Source organism: Aedes aegypti, chromosome 1, assembly GCF_002204515.2.
Source record: "Aedes aegypti strain LVP_AGWG chromosome 1, AaegL5.0 Primary Assembly, whole genome shotgun sequence".
Taxonomy (NCBI): domain Eukaryota; kingdom Metazoa; phylum Arthropoda; class Insecta; order Diptera; family Culicidae; genus Aedes; species Aedes aegypti.
The window spans coordinates 277,245,849-277,268,815 of NC_035107.1; the positions used below are offsets into that span (position 1 = coordinate 277,245,849).

Consider the following 22,967-nt stretch of genomic DNA (forward strand, 5'->3'; position numbering starts at 1 on the left):
AAATAAAACTCGTGACGGGTCTGGTTAAAGATCTTTTCGGAATAATAATTTTCTCTTCATCCCAAAACATAGAGTATCTTTGAGCTTGTTGCGAGAAAGTTCGCAGATACTCATAAAGGGAATGCTCATAGAATATTTCGCTGCAGATCAATCTCTGTCCCAGTTTGGACGTAACACTCGGTGAAAATGACTTGATAAAGGAATGGAAAATCTATTTTCAAAATATTAAAAGTTCTAATCCAAAGATCTCTTAATACAGCATAATGCAAAAATAGTCTTTATACGAGAGCAGATCATGTTAGCATTAGCATTAAGCCTTTCGCACAAATTCGTAGGTGGTACAGTCCTAGACCATTGTATGAGGGTTGCCTCCTTCCCGTCCGTTACCAAAGTCAGAAATTTGGGACTAACCTCTAACTCTTAGACAAGATTGACGCATCCTCCAATAGTCGAGAGCTGTCCTGGCCACGTCCTTGCGAAAGCTGGGGAATGGGAAAGGATGATTGATTGAACACCTACTTAAGAAAGATGCAGAGAACTCTACGACCTCTCATAGGTGTTACGGGATGTTGTGGAATGTTGATGGAAAGGGTAGTGCCATAGGATACGTTCGGTAAACGTTCTGGCCAACAAATGGTTATTATTTACGCATTGTGATCATGCGCTGCTGATCAGAACAAACTCACCAAATTCCTTTTTAGAAACTGCAATCCGTCGCTCCTCTAACAATGAATAATAACGTGAGCCGCAAACTTCTGCTTATCCAAATGCGCGCACCGCACGAAAAATCGACTAAAACTGTAGTTTATAATCCATCCCGAATCGACCATCCACGAACCAAAACCAATTCATTTTCTTCAATACGTTTAACAAACACAGGACACGAGTTGCGCGAAACCTTATACGAGAGCAGATCATGTTTCGTTTAAAATTTTTAAGGCCCTAACGCAAAAAAAAAAAAAAATTGCGGAATAGCTAAAACGAACAACACATTTTTAAAAGATAATATTTGTGACAAAACTTTTCAACGATTCAATACAAGTTCCAATCTTGGAAGTGTACATCAGAAACACCGTCTATTGTCGAAAAAAGGGAAAATTTAACGTCTTGCAAGAATTGATAAACAGCAAAATATAAAAATGGTTAACATTTAGTTTCACTGATTAATAAAATTTAAAACAGTATAATTATAAAGAACAGCCAATATATAAAGGAAGGTAAAATTTATGATTAAACGAATAGAAGATTGACGCCAAAAAATAATGCGTCATAATCAAACGAAAAGAACTACAAAATTGCGTTCAGAATCATCGAAGTGATTGTGCTACTTTTCGCCCAATGTTTTTTCTCTGAATGCCGTTTCCCCGAATGCTATTTCCCCAAAAGACTGGTTTACCCGAAAAGTGGTGCAGTTTAAATAGGTGCTACAATAGTCTTCAGTGACTGGATAGTGAACGAGAAAGATCGATAAGCAATCAAAGAAGGAAGTATTCTGTCATTCTCGGCTATACACGTGTTGGCAAAAATGCTGAGGACGGTAATACTCGAAAGAACCACCTATTAAATAAAGAAGGGTGCTTATTACATGGCCAGTTTGTTCACCACCTTGAAATGTAAGAGTTACGCAATTATGAGAGCAAAAAACTTTTCAGGGAATTGGGTTAGTCGGGGAAACGAGATATTCGGGGAACTAGCATTCGAGGAAACGACATTCGGGAAAAAGTAGCACAACCCATCGATGTAACTGCATTAATTGATTTCTCTTTTCGCTGAAAACTTGAGCAGATCAATGGCATCAAGTGCCGCCCTTTTTTCGATTGGAAACAAAAAAATATGAAAAAATAGCTCCAAAGAACAGCCTATTAATAAAAGAAGGTGATATTTATTTAAATTTTAAATCAACAGTTTTCATACCAATAAATATGGTTACATCATATTTAGAAAAAAAAAATAAAACGTTTGAAAGAAGGGGAAATTTGTGCTAAATATATAAAAAAATCAGTATAAAATTTCATTTCAATAGTGAAACTCAAAAGAAGAATTAATATTTGAATGAAGGGTAATTTCTGGATAAACAATAAAATACTAATGGCAATAACTTTCCTAATATGCTTTAGTTTATTCAAGAGCATTTTATTGTTGAATAAAGTGTAATTTTGTATCAATTGATTCCAAAACAAGCCTGATGCCATCAGAAAGATTTAATAAAAACTTGAGAATTGAGGAATTCTCAGTTTCAGACCCATTATTCCAAACGACTATTATACCAAACAACCATTATGCCAAACGACCTTTATACCAAACGACTTTATGCCAAATGACCATTATGCCAAACGACTTTATGCCAAACGGCTTTGTGCCAAACGACTTTATGCCAAATGACCTACCAACACCCAAGAGTTAGTTAGGAATCGTCAGATTTCACTTAGAATTCTTAAGACTCAGCTGGAAACTCACAATAGAGTTCTAGAAATCTACAGGAATCGACTGTGATGGAGGTTATGTTTTTGGGTTTTCGGCTATCAGTCTCTAGGGATCATAAACGGATTTCCGTTCTACACCTGACGTTTCGGTCACATTTATTGTGCCTTTTTCGAAGGATAGACACTCGTTCCATGTATCTCTTAAACATATTTGTACGTCGGACCATAAGTGTTTCGAGTTCCCTTCTTTTACGCTCGTTTTAAATCTACCGGTTGAATTTTGGTGTGCCTTCTACGATAATTCACTACTGTCACTTTCGCGCCAGATATCAATTTCATGTGTGTGTCGTTATAGCTACCCGACTAGAGGCTTGTAACAAAAATATAATAAAATTTTATCAGCATATGATATGCATATCATATTATGATATAATTTTGTTAGGCTCCTTTATCCATTGAACATAATAAAACAGAAATATAACATAATGTGTTTTATTTCCCTTTGAGATATTTTTTTGTTCATTTTTAACAACTTTATAACAAAATAAATAGATAGTTATGCATTTCAATAATATACAATATCATCGTATATCGAACAGTATTATAATTTTGATACTTTGTATCAAACATTATAACTTGGTTTGATATGTTTTTGATAGAATTAAAACACATTTTGTTATGTTTATGTTACTATTCATACACTTTTTGTTATAATTTTAGTTATTTTAACAACATCCTGCATCAAGTTTGTAACAACCTATGTTCGAAAAAAACTTATAACATAATAACATATGCTGATATAATTTTGTTATGTACCCTTAGTCGGGTATATACTATGGAATAGTATTTTAGCTATAACGACACACACATGAAATTGATATCTGGCGCGAAAGTGACGGTAGTGAATTATCGTAGAAGGCACACCAAAATTCAACCGGTAGATTTAAAACGAGCGTAAAAGAAGGGAACTCGAAACACTTATGGTCCGACGTACAAATATGTTTAAGAGATACATGGAACGAGTGAACGGAGTGATGGTTGTCTATCCTTCGAAAAAGGCACAATAAATGTGACCGCAACGTCAGATGTAGAACGGAAATCTGTTTATGATCCCTAGTTTTAGAAATCACGAACTCCGAAAGCCTACCACGAATATCTTATAGATTTTGTATGAAAGCAACAGCATCCCAATTCAAAGAATTCCATAAGGGAACCCAGGTGTAAAGTAGTCATTCATAGAATCTTTCAGGAAGGTACTAATAATCCGTTCAAATGCCGCTGGGAATGCTCAAACCCGATGGGAGGAGTTCCGTCCTACAGGTACCCCTAGGATTTAACTCCACAAGATCGCGGTAGGAATGTTCAGAATCCTATAATTATTGATGAAAACAGAGAATTTCACCTATTGTTCCCAAAATTCACTGAACTTTGAGGAATCCAGAACTCAACATTCCGGTGATATAATAATTCAATCACATTCATAAGACCTAGATCAATAATCGAAAGTCGTTTACTCGAAATATGCATCTGATTTAGTGCCATCGATCATCGATAGGTCATCCAATAACATCCTTAAATAGGTTAAGGTTTGATAAAATTAGACCAGTAGTGCTTTCAACTGACAAGAGATGAGATGAAGATTTCTCACATAATCGCTTATTACCATCACATCACATCAGAAAAATATTTGGGCAATGAATCCGAGCAGCATCTGAGAACTCTTGACGGTCCCTGGGGATTTTCGGACTACTAGTTCAGAACCACTGGCCTAGGCCTAGGAGAATTAGACGGAAGGTGCCTCATTCCTAACTCTTCATTTATCATTCCTCATTCCTCATTTCTCATTCCTCACTCCTAATTCTTCACTCCTCATCCCTCATTCTTCATTCTTCCTTCCTCACTCCCCATTCCTCATTCATAACTGCTCATTTCTCATTCCTAACTTCTCACTCTTCATTCCTCGTTCCTCGTTCTTCACTGATCACTCCTCACTCCATATTCCTCGCTCCTCATTCCTCACTCCTCACCCTTCACACCTCACTCCTCATTTCTTACTTCTGATCCCTCACTCCTCATTCCATATTCCTCAATCCTCATTCTTCACTCCTCACTTCTCATTTCTCATTCCTCACATCTCATTCCCCATTCTCTGCTCCTCATTCCTCACTCTTAATTCTTCATTCTTTTCACCCTGAACGTAAAAAAAGCAATCAGCATCGACTCAAGTCGTTCTGTCTTCAATTCCAGGCCGGAGTTTCAAATGTCTGGGAGCGCACAATACACTCACCAACTGTGCCTTTGTAGTGTCCGGAGGGTGGAATCGGCATATGCAAAGTTAATGGCTCAATCAGCCGAATTGCAGCAGGAGCGATTCCAGCGCAATTTCATCGCTCGAAACACTTTACAAGACTTGCGTGTCATTCGCCTCTTCCCGTTTGCTTAGGTTTTCCTTGGTATTTTCCTCAAACTATAGAGTGATTCCAAGCAACAGCACCAAAATTTGGTAAATTTTTTAATTCATTTTTTTTCTATTGAGCTGAAACTTTGCACAGTTTTCCAGTTCCATCTAAATCGTCATTTTCCGATATCAAATCTTCAAGTTGAGTCACGACTAACTTTTCAAAAGGGTGTATGTGAAAATGGTTCAAAAATATTCAAAAAGCTGCACAGCAAAAACGGTTCGTTCGATTGTTAGATAACTAAAGAAACAAAGTTAGACAACTAAATAAAGATTCAAAAAAAAAAATACACACAGTAAAAAAAATTTTTTTTTGCATTAAAAAACATAATTTTTGACACAAAAACTCAAATATCTCAAAACCCTATCGGAATACCAACGTAATTTTTTGAGGGAAAACGGTCCATTATATTAGCTATCTACCATAAAAATTTGGTAGACCATTATAACCAATTGGAATTCCCCTTGAGAAGTGATATGAGCTCCTAAGGTTATTCGTGAAGCTTCTGAGGGTTCTAAAAGATGTTTTAGGGTAGCTCAGCATTCCGAAAGTGATCTTAAGGTTCTCAAAGATTTTCAGATTTCAGAGTTTGAAAAAGTACCCAGCCAAAAATGAATTTCAAGTATTTTAAGGGAGCAAATGAAATTCCTAGAAGTTCCCAGGTATTTCGATACGAACTCAGGCGTTCTTATTAAGGTTTCAGCCTTTTCAGGATGTTTCTAAAGAATTTTCAGAAGTTATCAGTTTGTTTTCAAGGATTTCTAGGGAAGTGACGGAGAATCTCATGAGTTATAGAGGTTTCAAGATAGCGCTTCAGTTTTTCACTTTTTCGCTTTTAGGTTTTCATTAATTTAAAGTTCCTAGAAAATCCTAAACCATTCTTAATTAGGATTCCGAGAGTTAAAAGTGCTTTTATAAGTTCCCGAAGCCACGTACTATGATCTCCAAGAGGGTTTAAAGGAATTGTCAGAGAGCCCAAAGATCAAACAAAACAAAATCTTTGGAAGCTTGAAGATCCTACGTTAGATGCGTTTCTATGGTCAACAGTTACCTTCACCTCTTAAACCCAGTGTTTCTCACCCGGGGGTCCGTGGACCCTAGGGAGCCGTGACAACTTCTCAAGGGATCCGCGAAACTATCGCAACAAGAAGTGTTAATTCTGATTAAAAATCAATAAGTTAAATTGATAATAATTGTCAACTTAACAAAACAAATAGTAGTTGTATCTTCAGGTTCAAAATATGCGTTTCAATTAGCTTGAAAGGTGATTGAAAGCCAACTTTCAAGAAACTTAAAAAATATAAAAAATTACCAAACCGTACATCGATCTTAGAGCTAAAAAAATGTTTTCAAATCAGCCTAAAATTTTTCGATCTTCAATTTTATAAAACAAACTATACCGATATTCTTAGAATAAAACTGTTTTGGTAGGTATTTTTGAATAAAGCTTCAAATATTATTTTTGAGGGAGTGGCGGGTGCAATGTCAAATTCATTTTTAGGGTAATCTAAGAAACAGCTAGAGAACTTCTTGCAAAAAAATGCTGATAGATCTGCGGATAGCTTATATATTATCTACGGATAATAATTGCTTAGGATATTTTCCCATTTGAATCCGGCTTAATTTCTAACGCAAATATTGTGGGATATTAGGAAATATTCGTAGAGTAATCCCTTAAAGATTGTTTTTTTTTTGCAAGAAGTCCTGCAGAATTTTTGCTGTGAATTTTCAAGCAATCCTTGAAGAATTTTCGGAAGATTTTCTGTAATAACTGTTGAAGGAATCTGAAGATAATGTTTAGGAAGAACCTCAAAGTAAAAGTTGGAAATATTGTTGGTGTTCTCTCAGAAAAATTTGTAGAAATAACACTTGCTTGGTAATCTTAAGACAATTGTGGTGAGACTCCTTGAATTATTCGCACTTTTATTCGGAGAAATTCTCATTAATTCCAGAATATGTTAAACAAATCTTTAATGAACAACTGTATGATATTTTGGACTAACAATTGGAATTTTCATGTAATAAGTACATAAAGAACCTTCCTGAAGGAATGCTTAAAATAATTTCCTTGGATTTCTCATGGGGAATGCTTGAAGATAATTTTTAAAATTATTTGATATTGATTGAGATTTTTCGAGAAATGTTTCGGTAAGATTTGAAAGCTTAAAGAAATTTAAGGCAAAATCTCTTGTTGTAATCCGTGAATGATTTTCTGTGGGAATCCCAGAGGGAACTCAGTGAAAACTGGTGAAAGAGCTCTTGGAGAAAGCTTTTAAAAGATGTGGACATAATTCATGAAGAAATCCCCATGGGAGTTCTCAAAGAAATCTGGAGAATACCTGAAAAGTTCGTGGAAGGATAAAAATGTATATATCCTTCGAGATCTTTAGGGAATTTCTTGAAGCATTTTTCAATGAAGCTTTTCCAGTTTCTGCAAGAGCAGCTCTCCCAGCTTCTGAAAAAGAAGCTCTCCAGTTTCTGGAAGAAAAGCTCTCCAAGCTTCTGGAAGAGAAGCTTTCTCAGTTTCTGGAAGAGAAACTTTTCCAGTTACTGGAATAGAAGTTCTTCCAGCCTCTGGAAGACATGCTCTTGCAGCTCCAGGAAGAGATGCCCTTCCAGCTTCTGGTAGAGAAGCCGTTCCAGCTTCTGGAAGTGAAGGTCTTGCAGCTTTTGATAGACAAGCTCTTCCAGCTTCTGGAGGACTAGTTCTTCCATCTTCTGGAAGAGAAGCTCTTCCAGCTCCTGGAAGAGAAGCTCTTCCAGCTCCTGGAAGAGAAGCTCTTCCAGCTCCTGGAAGAGAAGCTCTTCCAGCTCCTGGAAGAGAAGCTCTTCCAGCTCCTGGAAGAGAAGCTCTTCCAGCTCCTGGAAGAGAAGCTCTTCCAGCTCCTGGAAGAGAAGCTCTTCCAGCTCCTGGAAGAGAAGCTCTTCCAGCTCCTGGAAGAGAAGCTTTTCCAGCTCCTGGAAGAGAAGCTTTTCCAGCTCCTGGAAGAGAAGCTTTTCCAGCTCCTGGAAGAGAAGCTCTTCCAGCTCCTGGAAGAGAAGCTCTTCCAGCTCCTGGAAGAGAAGCTCTTCCAGCTCCTGGAAGAGAAGCTCTTCCAGCTCCTGGAAGAGAAGCTCTTCCAGCTCCTGGAAGAGAAGCTCTTCCAGCTCCTGGAAGAGAAGCTCTTCCAGCTCCTGGAAGAGAAGCTCTTCCAGCTCCTGGAAGAGAAGCTCTTCTAGCTCCTGGAAGAGAAGCTCTTCCAGCTCCTGGAAGAGAAGCTCTTCCAGCTCCTGGAAGAGAAGCTCTTCCAGCTCCTGGAAGAGAAGCTCTTCCAGCTCCTGGAAGAGAAGCTCTTCCAGCTCCTGGAAGAGAAGCTCTTCCAGCTCCTGGAAGAGAAGCTCTTCCAGCTCCTGGAAGAGAAGCTCTTCCAGCTCCTGGAAGAGAAGCTCTTCCAGCTCCTGGAAGAGAAGCTCTTCCAGCTCCTGGAAGAGAAGCTCTTCCAGCTCCTGGAAGAGAAGCTCTTCCAGCTCCTGGAAGAGAAGCTCTTCCAGCTCCTGGAAGAGAAGCTCTTCCAGCTCCTGGAAGAGAAGCTCTTCCAGCTCCTGGAAGAGAAGCTCTTCCAGCTCCTGGAAGAGAAGCTCTTCCAGCTCCTGGAAGAGAAGCTCTTCCAGCTCCTGGAAGAGAAGCTCTTCCAGCTCCTGGAAGAGAAGCTCTTCCAGCTCCTGGAAGAGAAGCTCTTCCAGCTCCTGGAAGAGAAGCTTTTCCAGCTCCTGGAAGAGAAGCTTTTCCAGCTCCTGGAAGAGAAGCTCTTCCAGCTCCTGGAAGAGAAGCTCTTCCAGCTCCTGGAAGAGAAGCTCTTCCAGCTCCTGGAAGAGAAGCTCTTCCAGCTCCTGGAAGAGAAGCTCTTCCAGCTCCTGGAAGAGAAGCTCTTCCAGCTCCTGGAAGAGAAGCTCTTCCAGCTCCTGGAAGAGAAGCTCTTCCAGCTCCTGGAAGAGAAGCTCTTCCAGCTCCTGGAAGAGAAGCTCTTCCAGCTCCTGGAAGAGAAGCTCTTCCAGCTCCTGGAAGAGAAGCTCTTCCAGCTCCTGGAAGAGAAGCTCTTTCAGCTTCTGGAACAGAAGCTCTTTCAGCTCCTGGAAGAGAAGCTCTTCCAGCTCCTGGAAGAGAAGCTTTTCCAGCTTCTGGAAGAGAAGCTCTTTCAGCTTCTGGAAGAGAAGCTCTTCCAGCTCCTGGAAGAGAAGCTCTTCCAGCTCCTGGAAGAGAAGCTCTTCCAGCTCCTGGAAGAGAAGCTCTTCCAGCTCCTGGAAGAGAAGCTCTTCCAGCTCCTGGAAGAGAAGCTCTTCCAGCTCCTGGAAGAGAAGCTCTTTCAGCTCCTGGAAGAGAAGCTCTTTCAGCTCCTGGAAGAGAAGCTCTTCCAGCTCCTGGAAGAGAAGCTCTTCCAGCTCCTGGAAGAGAAGCTCTTTCAGCTCCTGGAAGAGAAGCTCTTTCAGCTCCTGGAACAGAAGCTCTTTCAGCACCTGGAAGAGAAGCTTTTCCAGCTCCTGGAAGAGAAGCTTTTCCAGCTTCTGGAAGAGAAGCTCTTCCAGCTCCTGGAAGAGAAGCTCTTCCAGCTCCTGGAAGAGAAGCTCTTCCAGCTCCTGGAAGAGAAGCTCTTCCAGCTCCTGGAAGAGAAGCTCTTCCAGCTCCTGGAAGAGAAGCTCTTCCAGCTCCTGGAAGAGAAGCTCTTCCAGCTCCTGGAAGAGAAGCTCTTCCAGCTCCTGGAAGAGAAGCTCTTCCAGCTCCTGGAAGAGAAGCTCTTCCAGCTCCTGGAAGAGAAGCTCTTCCAGCTCCTGGAAGAGAAGCTCTTCCAGCTCCTGGAAGAGAAGCTCTTCCAGCTCCTGGAAGAGAAGCTCTTCCAGCTCCTGGAAGAGAAGCTCTTCCAGCTCCTGGAAGAGAAGCTCTTCCAGCTCCTGGAAGAGAAGCTCTTCCAGCTCCTGGAAGAGAAGCTCTTCCAGCTCCTGGAAGAGAAGCTCTTCCAGCTCCTGGAAGAGAAGCTCTTCCAGCTCCTGGAAGAGAAGCTCTTCCAGCTCCTGGAAGAGAAGCTCTTCCAGCTCCTGGAAGAGAAGCTCTTCCAGCTCCTGGAAGAGAAGCTCTTCCAGCTCCTGGAAGAGAAGCTCTTCCAGCTCCTGGAAGAGAAGCTCTTCCAGCTCCTGGAAGAGAAGCTCTTCCAGCTCCTGGAAGAGAAGCTCTTCCAGCTCCTGGAAGAGAAGCTCTTCCAACTCCAGGAAGAGAAGCTCTTCCAGCTCCTGGAAGAGACGCTCTTCTAACTTCTGGAAATTTTAAAATTGCAACTCAGCCCTTAAAATGACGAGTTTCAAATATTCGTGGCATAAACGCTGCAGAAGTATTTGAATATATTATAGCCCAAAAAATTGCAGTCCGAGAAAAAAGTGCCCAATTTTACAATTTTATGTTAACTACGAAATTTGTGATATTAGTGATTATTTCGATCGACATTATTTCTGTATATAGGGAAAGTGTACCAGTTATGGCCATAGTGGTTCCCTATTTGGCCATATGTGAAATTTCGATGACTTTCACATTTTTAATATTTTTGAATGTTTTAACATCAAGATATATCCTATATCTTACTGCTTAAACACACACAACTTTTCAAAATGTGGAGACATTCAAGTTATCACGTATGGCGAAATAGGGAACCACTATTGCCATAACTGGTACACCTACCCTATACATCCAAACTCAGTGGATTCCAAAAGGTAAATTGAAAATTATATTCACGCGAACCCATACAATTATTATCCAACATGTTTTGGTCTTATTGAGTAACCTTTAAAAAACTCCTAAGAAATCATTTGGAACGCTTTGTGAATTCTTGTTTGTCTTTTAGGATGTATAGGTATTGTGGGCTTCGTAGCCGTGCGGTTAGTGTCACCGAGGCATTTAGCCGCATCGTGCTAAGGAGTGTGGGTTCGATTCCCGCCTCAGGCTGAAAACTTTTCGAGAGGAATGTTTTCCGACTGTGCCACTGGGCGTTGCATGCTAGTCCGTTGTCTAGTGTGGTGCTTCCTTCAAAGGGCAAACAGCCCACTGGAAGCATTAACGTGTAGTGTCTTTACTGCAATAAATCTGTTTCAAACAATCTGTCGTTTTCGTATTAGATCGCAAATTGAGCTCCACTTAGTGGCTCCTTTTGGTATACAACTCCTTCTACGGCTACACAAAGTTGATTGAGGCCAACAGAAATCAACGGATAAAATCTGCCCTCCAAATGATTCCCACCCAATCCACCCCTTCCCGTCTTATCAGCTGAGAGGACAGCTTGTCATGGAAAGCAAACTTCCATTAGAGATTGTAAGGATTTTTTTCTGCTTCAAAGCTTTTCTCCCTTTGTGCTCACTTTCACCGATGCAATCCGAGAGTTTAGAAGGGGCGACATAAATTTTTCACGCCAGCAAATGCGAAAAAACGCCATAATCCATTTACAGAGCTCGTTACCTCTCCCCCTGCCGCCTCTTTTCACCTCTCGCCAACAAAATGGTCAAACTATACCATACAGCATCAGATTTGTGTGTCGGGTGCTATTTCATTTTACCGCACACACATCCATTGCATCATTTCACAGAAGCTGAAGCTGCAGTAGCAGTAGTAGTACTCAAAGCTCAGTCAGCCAACAAACTGGAAAGGAAACTACTTTTCGGCTACACTTCTTCTGTTTGTGGAGTTCGGAGTGTGCCATCGCAAAGTCACACATGGAGACACACACTTTAGACTCCGGGCAGGGCTGCCAGGTTGAAAGACATGTCTTTGTGTTGAAATTTGTATTCATAATGAATTATAATCCGGGATTCTCCCAATGGCTACAATCAAAAATATTTCTAGGGATTATTGAAATTTCATAGCAAGATTTGTCAAACAAGTCTAGTGTCTAGATCACTGAAAAAAATTTCTCTAAGAATAGACAAGTTTGAAGCATTCGAAATACCGTGATATAAATCACCTGGCATCCCTGGCTCCGGATGAGACCGGCTACGGATGGGAAATCTGATTTAGAATTCCAACCAGTTTTGCGGGATCTCCTTTCGAGCGACAACGGACCGGGACTTGCGAGTGAGAAAACTCACAGAAATTTGTGGGTAATACATTCCGAGGACCGGAGCGAACGATGGATAGATGCAACTGCGAGACGGAGCCAAGAGATACCTACAGCTTTTGCAGAGGAGCTTGATGAAGATTTCAGCTCGGTGTGATGGGTCGAGATCGTAATATGCATTTGCACAATCCGGTGTCCTGCTGGCGGCACCCTGCCGGAGTTGCTGTCCACATCGTTGGTCGGGTGCATGTGTGGAGATTGAAGAAGGCACACGAGCGTAAACTTTGCTGCAAACGTAGGGTACAGTGGTCCATAATGTCACCATAAGAATTTGTGACGTTTTCTCGTAAAAAGATCGACATTTTGAGGCAACTAAAAATAATAACGATTCCAAAAAATTGAGATTTTAACGGTTATGGTTATTGAATTGTTTCAGAAAGTTGGTTGAAAATGGCTTTCGTTCAAATGCGACAGAGGAAAGGTTTATTTTGTATGAAGAACTATAAGTCAGCAACCATGCTACTCCATGCGTTTGCTACATGGCATGGAAACGCTTTTTCGTTAATGCAATCTTTGGAAAAACTAACGACTTAGGTAACAAAGTGAAATATTGTTGGATTTGACTGTGAAATTAAGAGAAAATCTAAGAGTTTATCTCCGAAGCTTGTAGTGGTACCTCTTAGGTAAACATTTGTTAATAAACATCGTTGGGTGAAGAAGAAGTTGAATCCTTCTAGGAATGACTCAATGAGTCGTGCCATTTTACCCCATCCGGTACGTATTGTGCCATGTTCTCCTACTTAATGTTATGCAGCCGAGAGTGAGCATATGTTACCGATGAACTTTGAATGGGATGACAATGCCAAAGGGGGTGGAAAGGGGAGGTTCAACTCCGTTCAGGATTTACAATTTGTCGTTGCATCCTTTGGCGCCTCGGATGTAAACCGGGCGCAACTGTGTGTTTCATCAAGCTTCGAAATGGAATTGCTTCGAAAGGATGAGTGGTTTTTTTTCCATATGGGAGGTAAAAGGCACAGTCACACACATTCCGTGTGGATGGTTGAACTTAAAATGGTTTTTGTGGTGGAAATATTATTGCAAATTATGGGGTTGCTATGGATTAAATTACAAAAACAGAAATATTATTAAAAAAAATTTAGAATCATGACGGAAAATAAACATTGAATTCCTAGTGAAATACCAAGCATTTTAAAGCTAGGCTCTTAAAAGCAGCCTGTAGAATTAATTTCCACAACCAGTTCTGAGGCAATCTTACACACATTGGCGTAGGAACAGGGGGGGCCAGGGGGGCCTGGCCCCCTCCAGAATCATCCAGGTCCCCCAGAATTTTTGATGATAATAAAAATAAAAAATTAAAACAAACAAACAATTTAACATAAAGCAAATTCTTCTGAATCTATGTGCATTGACTATTGTTATTAACAAAAAATTTCTTCAGTAATAACTTTATTTTATGTTGAACAACACAGTAACGAGAAAACCTCGCTTGTGTTATACAGCATCAGCGTGACGGTTCTGACTTCGGTGTATCACGCAACAACCGAAAGTTTATCCGTCCGACCATCGATCGATTGGTTACTGTTAGAACTAGCTTCTTGATGAATTCGATAAGAGCAATTTTTCGACATCTCCGTTGCCAAAAATACCGTGGTACAAAAAAGCAGAAGTTTGATTTCAAAAATTCGTTTTTCTTCTGAATAATCCTAATAATGCTGTTTAGCATAAAGCAGCATATTCACTGCATTCTGATTTCGCATGTTTTTGGAGTATACCTTGCCTGAGGTGTGCAGTGATGATGACGATTTCCCTTATAAAAAACCACTTCAAAAAAATCCACACATTAATTCCTCTACCGGCAGCTTCATTTTACCACTAAAACGTATTCAAATCACGATAACTTTTTTGTTTTTTGATATTTTTGCACAATTTTTTCACAAACTCTTAAAAAACTCTTCTAGTTTTAGAATAGGTGTCGATATTGATAATTGGTCATCTGGATCCGGAGATATTCCAAAATTCCTTGGGGGACCGACGGGTAGCCATAACCCAGTAAAATATCTCAGACTACAGAATTTTTATCGTATTCGGATATTCATTCCTTGGAATGATACATTAATGCGAGTATGTTGTGAAAAAATAAAGCAATTGGTGCAATTGAGTAATAAACATTTATGTTTCTGGTACAATGATGAACAAATAAAGATCTTTGAAACTCTAAAAATCTCATCGTTATTTTCAGATTTCTCCAAGAACACTGAACCGATTTGTATGATTTTCTCAGAGTTACTCCTTATTACCTAAAATATATAAAATGACCAAAAACATTTTTTTTCTAAAACTTTTCGATATTCTTTATAGAATTTAAGTTCAATCTATTTCCTCAAGTAATATTTAAGGGTGGATTCAGCACTTTTGAATTGTTTTCGAAATTAGTCAAATAATATTGTGGGACTTGTTCATATTTTCAAAGCGAGTTCCTTATGATGAGCATCCATTCCTTTTATGTCTATTATTAGCAAATCGATTCCGGAAAAAGTTCAGTTTTCCCTCGCAATCCCTCCAAAAAATCATTAATTCTGTCAAATCTAATACAAAGATATTTCGGTGTAAGTTCTACTAGAAATTCTTCGGTGATTTTTTAAATAGTTTTCCCAAAAATTTAATTACAAATTCTTCCGCAAAATTCATCTAATGTGCTTAAGAAATACAGTAGGAACCCGATTTTGTCAGCCCCTCGATGAATTTAGGTTGACAAAATCGGGAACCTGACAAAATCGGGTCATATTTGTTATTTCTGTTTTCAAAATTTTAATGTGTTAATAATTGCTTATGAACCGCGTTTTCAACCTACGTAGACTTTTGAGGGGGCGAGGGACATGGGCATAGCCAGGTTTTTTTTGTTTATCAGGGGGGAGAAGACCGGCCCTCACAATTTCATTCTCAAATTTCGTGTCGAAACGTTCTTTATACACTGTCTCTACATCCTTTTTGCATAAAACATAAAACTATGCAGGACATCTTGGGGCCCAGATAGCCGTAGCGGTAAACGCGCAGCTATTCAGCATGACCATGCTGAGGGTCGTGGGTTCGAATCCCACTGGTCGAGGATCTTTTCGTAAAGGAAATTTTCTCGATTCCCAGGGCATAGAGTATCTTCGTACCTGCCACACGATATACACATGCAAAAATGGTCAATTGGCATAGAAAGCTCTCAGTTAATAACTGTGGAAGTGCTCATAAGAACACTAAGCTGAGAAGCAGGCTTTGTCCCAGTTGGGACGTAACGCCAGAAAGAAGAAGAAGGACATCTACCCTACTTTTTCACAGTAAGCAAAGAAAGGTCTTAAACGCGTCTTGAGTAACGGTTCCTTCTAACGTCTTGGAAAATTCTTGGGTAACGGTTCCATCTAACTTCTTGGAAAAAATTTGAATTTGAAATTCGTAGTGATTTTTGCTCTGGCCAGTAAGAAAACCGGAATCAACCTGAATCCTAGTTGTACATGACCATTGAATTATCTTCAAATTTCTCCTAAAACACCGAAATTCATAAAAAAAAAACATAAAAATTCCTTTAAGATTTATTTTTAGAAATTCCTTCGAAATGGCATCAGTAATTGCCTCGACACTCTTCTTGGAATTCCTTTAAGTGTAGTTCATAAAATGTTTCAACTTGGATCTTTCTAAAAAAAGTTTTTTGAAATGCATCCTAAAGTGAAATATTGAAATAATTTATGGAATTATTTCAGAAATTTCACAGGCATTTAATCAAGAATTTGACCTGGAATTGTTGTAAAAAAATCTCAGTGTGAAAACCAAAAAGTAATATTTTTAGAAACTTTCTTATTTTTCTGTGCTCTTAGAAGTTTTCATAAATGACATTCGATGAAGTCGAGAATATCTGGAATTATTCCTATGCCAATGGGACTATTAAATGTTTAAAAATGATCTTAGAGAAATTCCTGGTCGAATCATGGAAACATCTCGTGAGATGTTTCCTGTAAGAAGCCTTTAATAATATTAGCAATTTTGCAAAAATTTTAAAAGTAAAATAAGAGGGATTTCTGAAGGAATCTCAAAGGCAGTTTTGAGAGGAATTTTGAAATTATCGAAAGATTTTTCGTCCTACGTCAATTTTTATTAAGAAGAAGCCACAACAAAATATAATTTTAAAGGGATCTTTTCAATAGTTTATGAAGTTATTCAAGGCACAATCCCAATAAAACATTAGAGAGCCAATTTTAAAGGAATATTTAGAGATATTTCTGCGGAAAACCCCGAATGAATGTAACAAGAAGTTAAAGTAATTGAAGTAATTCCTTGAAAATAATTTTTTTTCATAGGAATTTCTGGTGTACTTTCTGGACGAGGGAACGCATGAAGAAACATCTTGAAAAAATATTCTATGGAATCCTAATGACACTTTTTTTTCAAAAATATTTAGGTAATAATTTTAAAAATTGTTCCAGAAACATACTGGGAACATTGAACAGATTTCTTACGTATTCGTTTAAGATTAAATCGAATACTTTAAAAATCTGTTTAATGTTGCCAGTATGTTTCTGGAACAATTTTAAAAATTATTAACTAAATATTTTTGAGAAAAAGTTTCATTAGGATTCCATAGAATAATTCTTAGAGTAGTATCTAGAGAAATTCTTGGAGGGATTCTGAATAAACCTACACACCTAGTGTCTTTTGCATGAACTCGGCTGTGTTTTTCGGTTTTTAAATTTTTACCAATAATTGTCAGGTTGCTAAGTAACGAAGCACGATTTGCTGATATTCGAAATTCGTTTATCGACAACGGCTGTACATATCTCGTTTGCGAACTGTTTATAAAACCTTCGAACAATTTCTGACAAGATGTTTTTAAAAAGCCTGATAGTTTGGTAGACTCGATAAGTTTTACAATGTATCATGACGTAATCATTGTATAAATACGAGGGCTGGAGACAATCTTTGAAAAATGCAAATACAAGATTAATTCCCGTTGTAAAATTGTTCTATCGTATAAAGGGAAAGATGCATTGCCATTGCACCCTCTGGCTACACCCGTACGTTGTAAAACATTACGAAGACAATTTTTTGATATATTTAAAATTGGCTGACAAAATCGGGTCAAAATGCTGACAAAATCGAGAGTAGACAAAATCGGGGGCTGACAAAATCGGGTCAGCACTGTATATCCAAAATATTTCACAGATTCAAAAATTCATTTGTGTTTTCTTTTTTATAAATTTTGGCTCATTTCCCCGGCTAATTTTTGTTCCAATTCAGAAAATTGTTTTTGAAATTTGCTTTTTCTTCCGAAATAAGCATAGCGGTAAACGAACCTGTAGAGAAACATGGGGCAAAATACCTGGGAAGTAGAAAATTTATTACGATATTCAAAAGAAATTTGTATTGATCTTCCTTAAAACACTTCTTTAGAAATAATTTTACCAATTTTTGGCAGAATTTAATTCTTGGTTTGAATTTTTGGGCGATACGAGGGCGGAATTTCTGGAGGATTTTTGGCAGTATTCTATAAAACCAGAAGTCAAGGAAGGGTGGATTTCCAGAATAATTTCTAAAGAAGATTCAGATGGACCTTCTTGAGAAATTTGGAGAGTGGATACATTTTTATATGTTATTTATGAAAGAATCTTGAGATTTCTATTCGTAAAATATGGAGTTATTTCTAGATCCTAAAAGAGTAGTTGATGGAGCTTCCGGAGATTTTTTTTAGAAGTTCAAGAATAAATTGCAAAATCTTAGTGAATCTGGTAAACGAATTCTAGGTGGCTGCAGATTGTTCACGCTTGAGTTATAGCTTACGCATTTCAACAGCTACAATATCTTACATTAATTGGATTTTCATTGACTTATTTTCACAATTTTTTCTCACTCATAGCTTCCCAAATCGAAAAAAATGTTATTAATTCCATCTAGGGGATAAATTTGTTACTATCGCCACCTAGTGGATAATTTTCCAATTATTGGCAGATAGCCCTGAACAACTTTGCCGATGACACAAACTTTCTAGACCCTTCACAGAGATTTAACACTTCAGTGAAAGACGAAATAAAGGCCTCCATGTTCTTTTCAGTTGCCCAAAATTTTATGGCACATAAGGTAATAGACCAAAATTCAAAATGCCGTGAAAAGTGTACTACAATCTGCCAAACTTGGGTACCAAGGGACCAAATGCAGCACTAGAAGTGGTACCCAATCTTGACCCGACTACTATGTCTCTATTCGTTTCTGCTTCAATAGTCATGCTGTTGTATTTTGTATAACACAGGTAGAAAAACCTCGCTTATCATACACAGTATCAGCGCGGTGCTTCTGACAATGGCCAACCGTGTGACGATTGTAAGGTTAACTCAACGAAGGCGCGCCCCTATTGATCATAATTGACTCATTTTCTGATAAAAACAAAACATTAGTACTTCCGGAGATTTTTGTTTTAGAAGTTCAAGAATATATTGCAAAATCTTAGTGAATCTGGTAAACGAATTCTTTAAAAAAAAATCCCAAAAAATCACTGCTGCGGTAGAGAAACTTTAGAGAGAACTTCAAAAGCAAAGTTGGAAAAACTGTTGGTGAACTCTCTGAAGAATTCGTGGAATGAATCCATGCTTAGTGATTTTGAAGACATTTTTGGTGAGACTCCTAGAATTTTTTGAACTACACTTTGGAGAAATCCTCAGAAATTCCTGAAGATCCTAAACAAATTAAATACAAACACAGGAGGATACTCAAAACTAAAAATTGAAATTTTTATAAAATGTGTACCTAGAGGACGTTCCAGGAGAAAGGATTAAAATAATTTGTAATGCAACCAGGCTGAATTCTCTAAGATATTTTTTGAGCCATTCGATAGAGATTCTTCGAGAAATTTTCTGGTGAGATCAGATAGTCTGAGATAATTTTCCGTGGGAATCCCAGGACGATCTCAGTGAAAACTGGTAAACAAGTCTTTGAGAAAGCACTGAAAAGTACGAACATAATTCATGAAGAAATTCTCGTAGGAATTCTCGTAGGAATTGAATACCTGAAAAGATCAAAGAAGAAACATAAGACATTCCTTGAGAGTTCTTTTAATAGAATTCTTGAAAGATTACAAAAGAATGAATCTTTTTCGAAACGATAATTGAAATTTACAAAAATGACTGATGTGCCGCGAAATGAGATAAAATAAAAAATAAATGAAATCTATAGAAACAATGAAATGTATGAAAATCGTATTATTACGACCGGCATTACTTCGGTAAAACAAGTATTTGCTAGGCCCCCCCTAGGCCCCCTCCGGAGAAAAATCCTAGCTTCGCCAATGCTTACACATTAAAGAATGCTTCAACCTGAAAGCCTCAGAAAAAAACTTCTGCATTTCTTTTAACGATATCTCAGTGATTTTTTCCACTGCGATGGATAAGAAGCGTTGAAATATCCATTAGAACGGAGATTTTGAACCGAAATTTTAAGTTTAGACATGAGTTACTGTATCCTAAAACGGTGTTCTTTAGTATCAATTTATGAATAATTCACAATAAACATATACGAGTTTAGTATCAAATTTATTCAATAAAGTACGACTATTCGGTCCAAATTTGCTTTACTGTAAACTCTTCATAACCAGATATGCTGTATCTCGATATCGAGTAATAGAACTATACAGCCATTCCATGAAAAACCGATCTAGTGGGTCACCAAATTCTGTGAAAATTTGCTATTTTGTTCCTTATCCGAAATAAGGATACACGTGTTTTTAGATTTTTTGATTAGGGTGACCATTTCCGAAATAGGGTAACCAGTAAAATCGCGATTTTGCAAATATTTTTTTTTATTATAATTTTTGAACCGCTTGACCGATTTTCAATTTTCTTGGACGGTATAAAAGCTAAAGATTTAGACTTTTCAAGGAAAATATAAAATTTCACAAACATTGTTTTATTATATAAAAAAAATAGAATTTACGTTTTTTCGTATTTTGAAGGCCTCGGGACAAAAGGGGCTATTGCTATTCTCATTTTTTCTTGAGAGTTCAAAAAATTTTACTGTCAAATTTTCAGCGATGTATATTTTTTAGTTTTTTTTTTTTTTCATTGAAATTCAGTCATTTTGTATCGGCACACACTGCAGGTCTCAGCGCATTAGATTTTTTATTTTTGAAAAAATCATAACTTTTGGACAGCTGAACCGATTTCTAATATTTTTTTATGCAATGAGAACTAAAGTTTTTAACCTTTGAGAAAAAATATTAAAATCTGAAAAAAAATACATGAAAAAATATATAAATTTCCTTAAATACTAGACATTTTTTTCACATGAAAATATATAAAAATTTCTAGTTTTTAGGAAATTTTTATATTTTTTCGTGTATTTTTTTTCCAAGTTTAAAATTTAATATTTTCTGAAAAGTTGTAATCTTAGCTTTCATTCCATAAAAAATGATTGAAAATCAGTTGAGCTGTTCAAAAGTTATGATTTTTTTTTAAATAGGGTAAGCGTACCAGTTATGGACATAGTGGTTCCCTGTTTCGCCATACTTAGTCACTTAAATATCTTCAAATTTCGAAACTTTTTGTGTGTTGCAGTAGTTAGATTTAAGATATATCTTGATGTTAAAGCATTCACAAAAATTTAAAATGTGAAAGTTTTCAAACTATCACATATGGCCAAATAAGGAACCACTATAGCCATAACTGGTACACTTTTCCTATAAGAATCTAATGCGGTGAGACCTACAGTATGTGCCGATAGAAAATGACTGATATTTTATGTTAAAAAAAAAAAATATATCTCAAAAACTAAAAAACATACATCGCTGAAAATTTTACATTTGACCTGATCTTCAGTTTTCACCTCGCGACAAAATGTGAAAATAGTTTTAAGTAAAAGTCGTATTTTTCCTCCTTATCCATGGATCACATCACCGACCAAAGGTGACTCCTAGATCTTTTGCTTCCTCACTAATAAACACCTTTCACGTGGTGATTTTGGAGATGCAGAGGTATTCTCGGTCTCCAGATGCAACTATCATTACATCCTAACATTCCTTACCCATCCCAACTGACTGTAAGGACTTGGCCGGCGCTGTTATTGATCAATAATATGCGATTTGCTAAAATTGCACTTCGAGAGTTAGCGGAAACTCCCATCCCATTATTAGTTTGAATCGAAATGCAATTCTTACCTGTCCCGATCAATCACGGAGTAGCAACCATTGAGCTTTGCTTAAAAGATTTGAACGATTACACTCAAAATTTATTAAACTTTCTTCTCAACCGCTTGAAAACTTTCTTCTCAAAACTATGGAAGCGACTTGTCAGAAGTCTCAAAATTTTCCCTCAAAAGCTTTAAAAGCTTCCCTCAAAAGCTCAAAACGCTTCTCTCAAAGGATTGAAACACCGAGAACCGAGCCTCAATATCAGTTCAAACGCTAAATTCAACCCACTATATATCAGCTGTCCTAAACTCGATTTACAAAATTTTGGTACCTACAGATATGTGTGGGCTTTTTGATTTACGGTAAATTTTTGAAATTAGTTAAGAATTTATTGTTTGCTTTGTTGTACTGAAAACACTGGAACAAGTCCTAAAATAATTCTAATCAGCAATAATTTGAAGATAACTTTACCGCGATAACCTTTAGATTGTTTGCTGGTACACTCCAACCTCTTTTTACGACCCCGTTTTTTTTACCGACGGTTCTTTTTCCGACCACTTTTTTACGACCGAAATTCAGATTAACGGCCGTTTTTATTAATGATTATTATCTTAAAAAGTATTCAAAATAGAGGATCATGATGTTCAGCAAAGTTTTTCAGTAGTTCAAGGGCTAACATATGGTGGTCATTCAATTGCGGAATTCTGCCACCAGGTGGCGCTAGTGAGCATAGAACTTTTGTTTTGCGGATAGCTCACGATCCTGACCACTTAGAGAGATGGTGTCTTCGGCAAAGTTGTTCAGTAGCTCAAGGACTATCATTATATAAGCTATGAAGTTCAAAATTTTACCACCAGGCGGCGCTAGTGAGCATGAAACTTTTGTTTTGCGGATATCTCAGGATCGAGGCCACTTAGAAAGATGGCGCCTTCGGCAAAGTTGTTCAGTAGCTCAAGGACTATCATTATAAACGCTATGAAGTTCAAAATTTTGCCACCAGACGGCGCTAGTGAGCATAGATTTTTTTGTTTTCCGGATAGCTCAGGATCCTGACCACTTAGAAAGATGGCGTCTTCGGCAAAGTTGTTCAGTAGCTCAAGGACTATCATTATAAACGCTATGAAGTTCAAAATTTTACCACCAGGCGGCGCTAGTGAGCATGAAACTTTTGTTTTGCGGATCGAGGCCACTTAGAAAGATGGCGCCTTCGGCAAAGTTGTTCAGTAGCTCAAGGGCTATCATTATAAATGCTATGAGATTTAAAATTTTGCTACCAGACGGCGCTAGTGAGCATAAAACTTTTGTTTTGAGGATATCTCAGGATCCTGGCCACTTAGAAAGATGGAGTCTTCGGCAAAGTTGTTCAGTAGCTCAAGGACTATCATTATAAATTCCATGAGGTTCAAAATTGTGCCACCAGGTGGCGCTAGTGAGCATGAAACTTTTGTTTTGCGGCTATCTTAGGATCCTAGCCACTTAGAAATATGGCGCCTTCGGCAAAGTTGTTCAGTAGCTCAAGCACTATTATTATAGAAGCTATGAGATTTAAAATTCCGCCACCAGGCGGCGCTAGTGAGCATAGAACTTTTGTTTTGCGGATAGCTCCGGATCCTGACCACTTAAAAAAGATAGCGTCTTCGGCAGAGTTGTTCAGTAGCTCAAGGACTAACATTATAAAAGCTGTGAGATTTGAAATTCTGCTACCAAGCGGCGCTAGTGAGCACATAATTTTTGTTTTTCGGATAGCTCTGGATTATGACTATTCAAAAAGGTGGCGTCTTGGGCAAAGTTGTTCATCCGCTCAAGGGCTATCATTATAAGAGCTATAAGATTCAAAATTTTG

The 22,967-nt window shown here is 37.9% G+C and overlaps 3 protein-coding genes across 3 annotated transcripts; all 3 read left to right on the forward strand.

The window, feature by feature from the left end:
- Positions 1-7,904: 7,904 nt before the first annotated feature.
- Positions 7,905-8,459, forward strand: LOC110674136 (micronuclear linker histone polyprotein-like; the record flags this gene model as incomplete). The annotated part of the gene is made up of 1 exon (XM_021837895.1): positions 7,905-8,459. A coding segment is annotated over one exon (555 nt), but the record flags the coding sequence as incomplete, so codon positions are not given.
- Positions 8,460-8,672: 213 nt separating this feature from the next.
- LOC110674137 (micronuclear linker histone polyprotein-like) lies at positions 8,673-9,203 on the forward strand (the record flags this gene model as incomplete). The annotated part of the gene is made up of 1 exon (XM_021837896.1): positions 8,673-9,203. A coding segment is annotated over one exon (531 nt), but the record flags the coding sequence as incomplete, so codon positions are not given.
- A 237-nt stretch (positions 9,204-9,440) lies between these two features.
- On the forward strand, positions 9,441-9,995 carry LOC110674138 (micronuclear linker histone polyprotein-like; the record flags this gene model as incomplete). Its single annotated transcript, XM_021837897.1, has 1 exon — positions 9,441-9,995. A coding segment is annotated over one exon (555 nt), but the record flags the coding sequence as incomplete, so codon positions are not given.
- Positions 9,996-22,967: the final 12,972 nt, after the last annotated feature.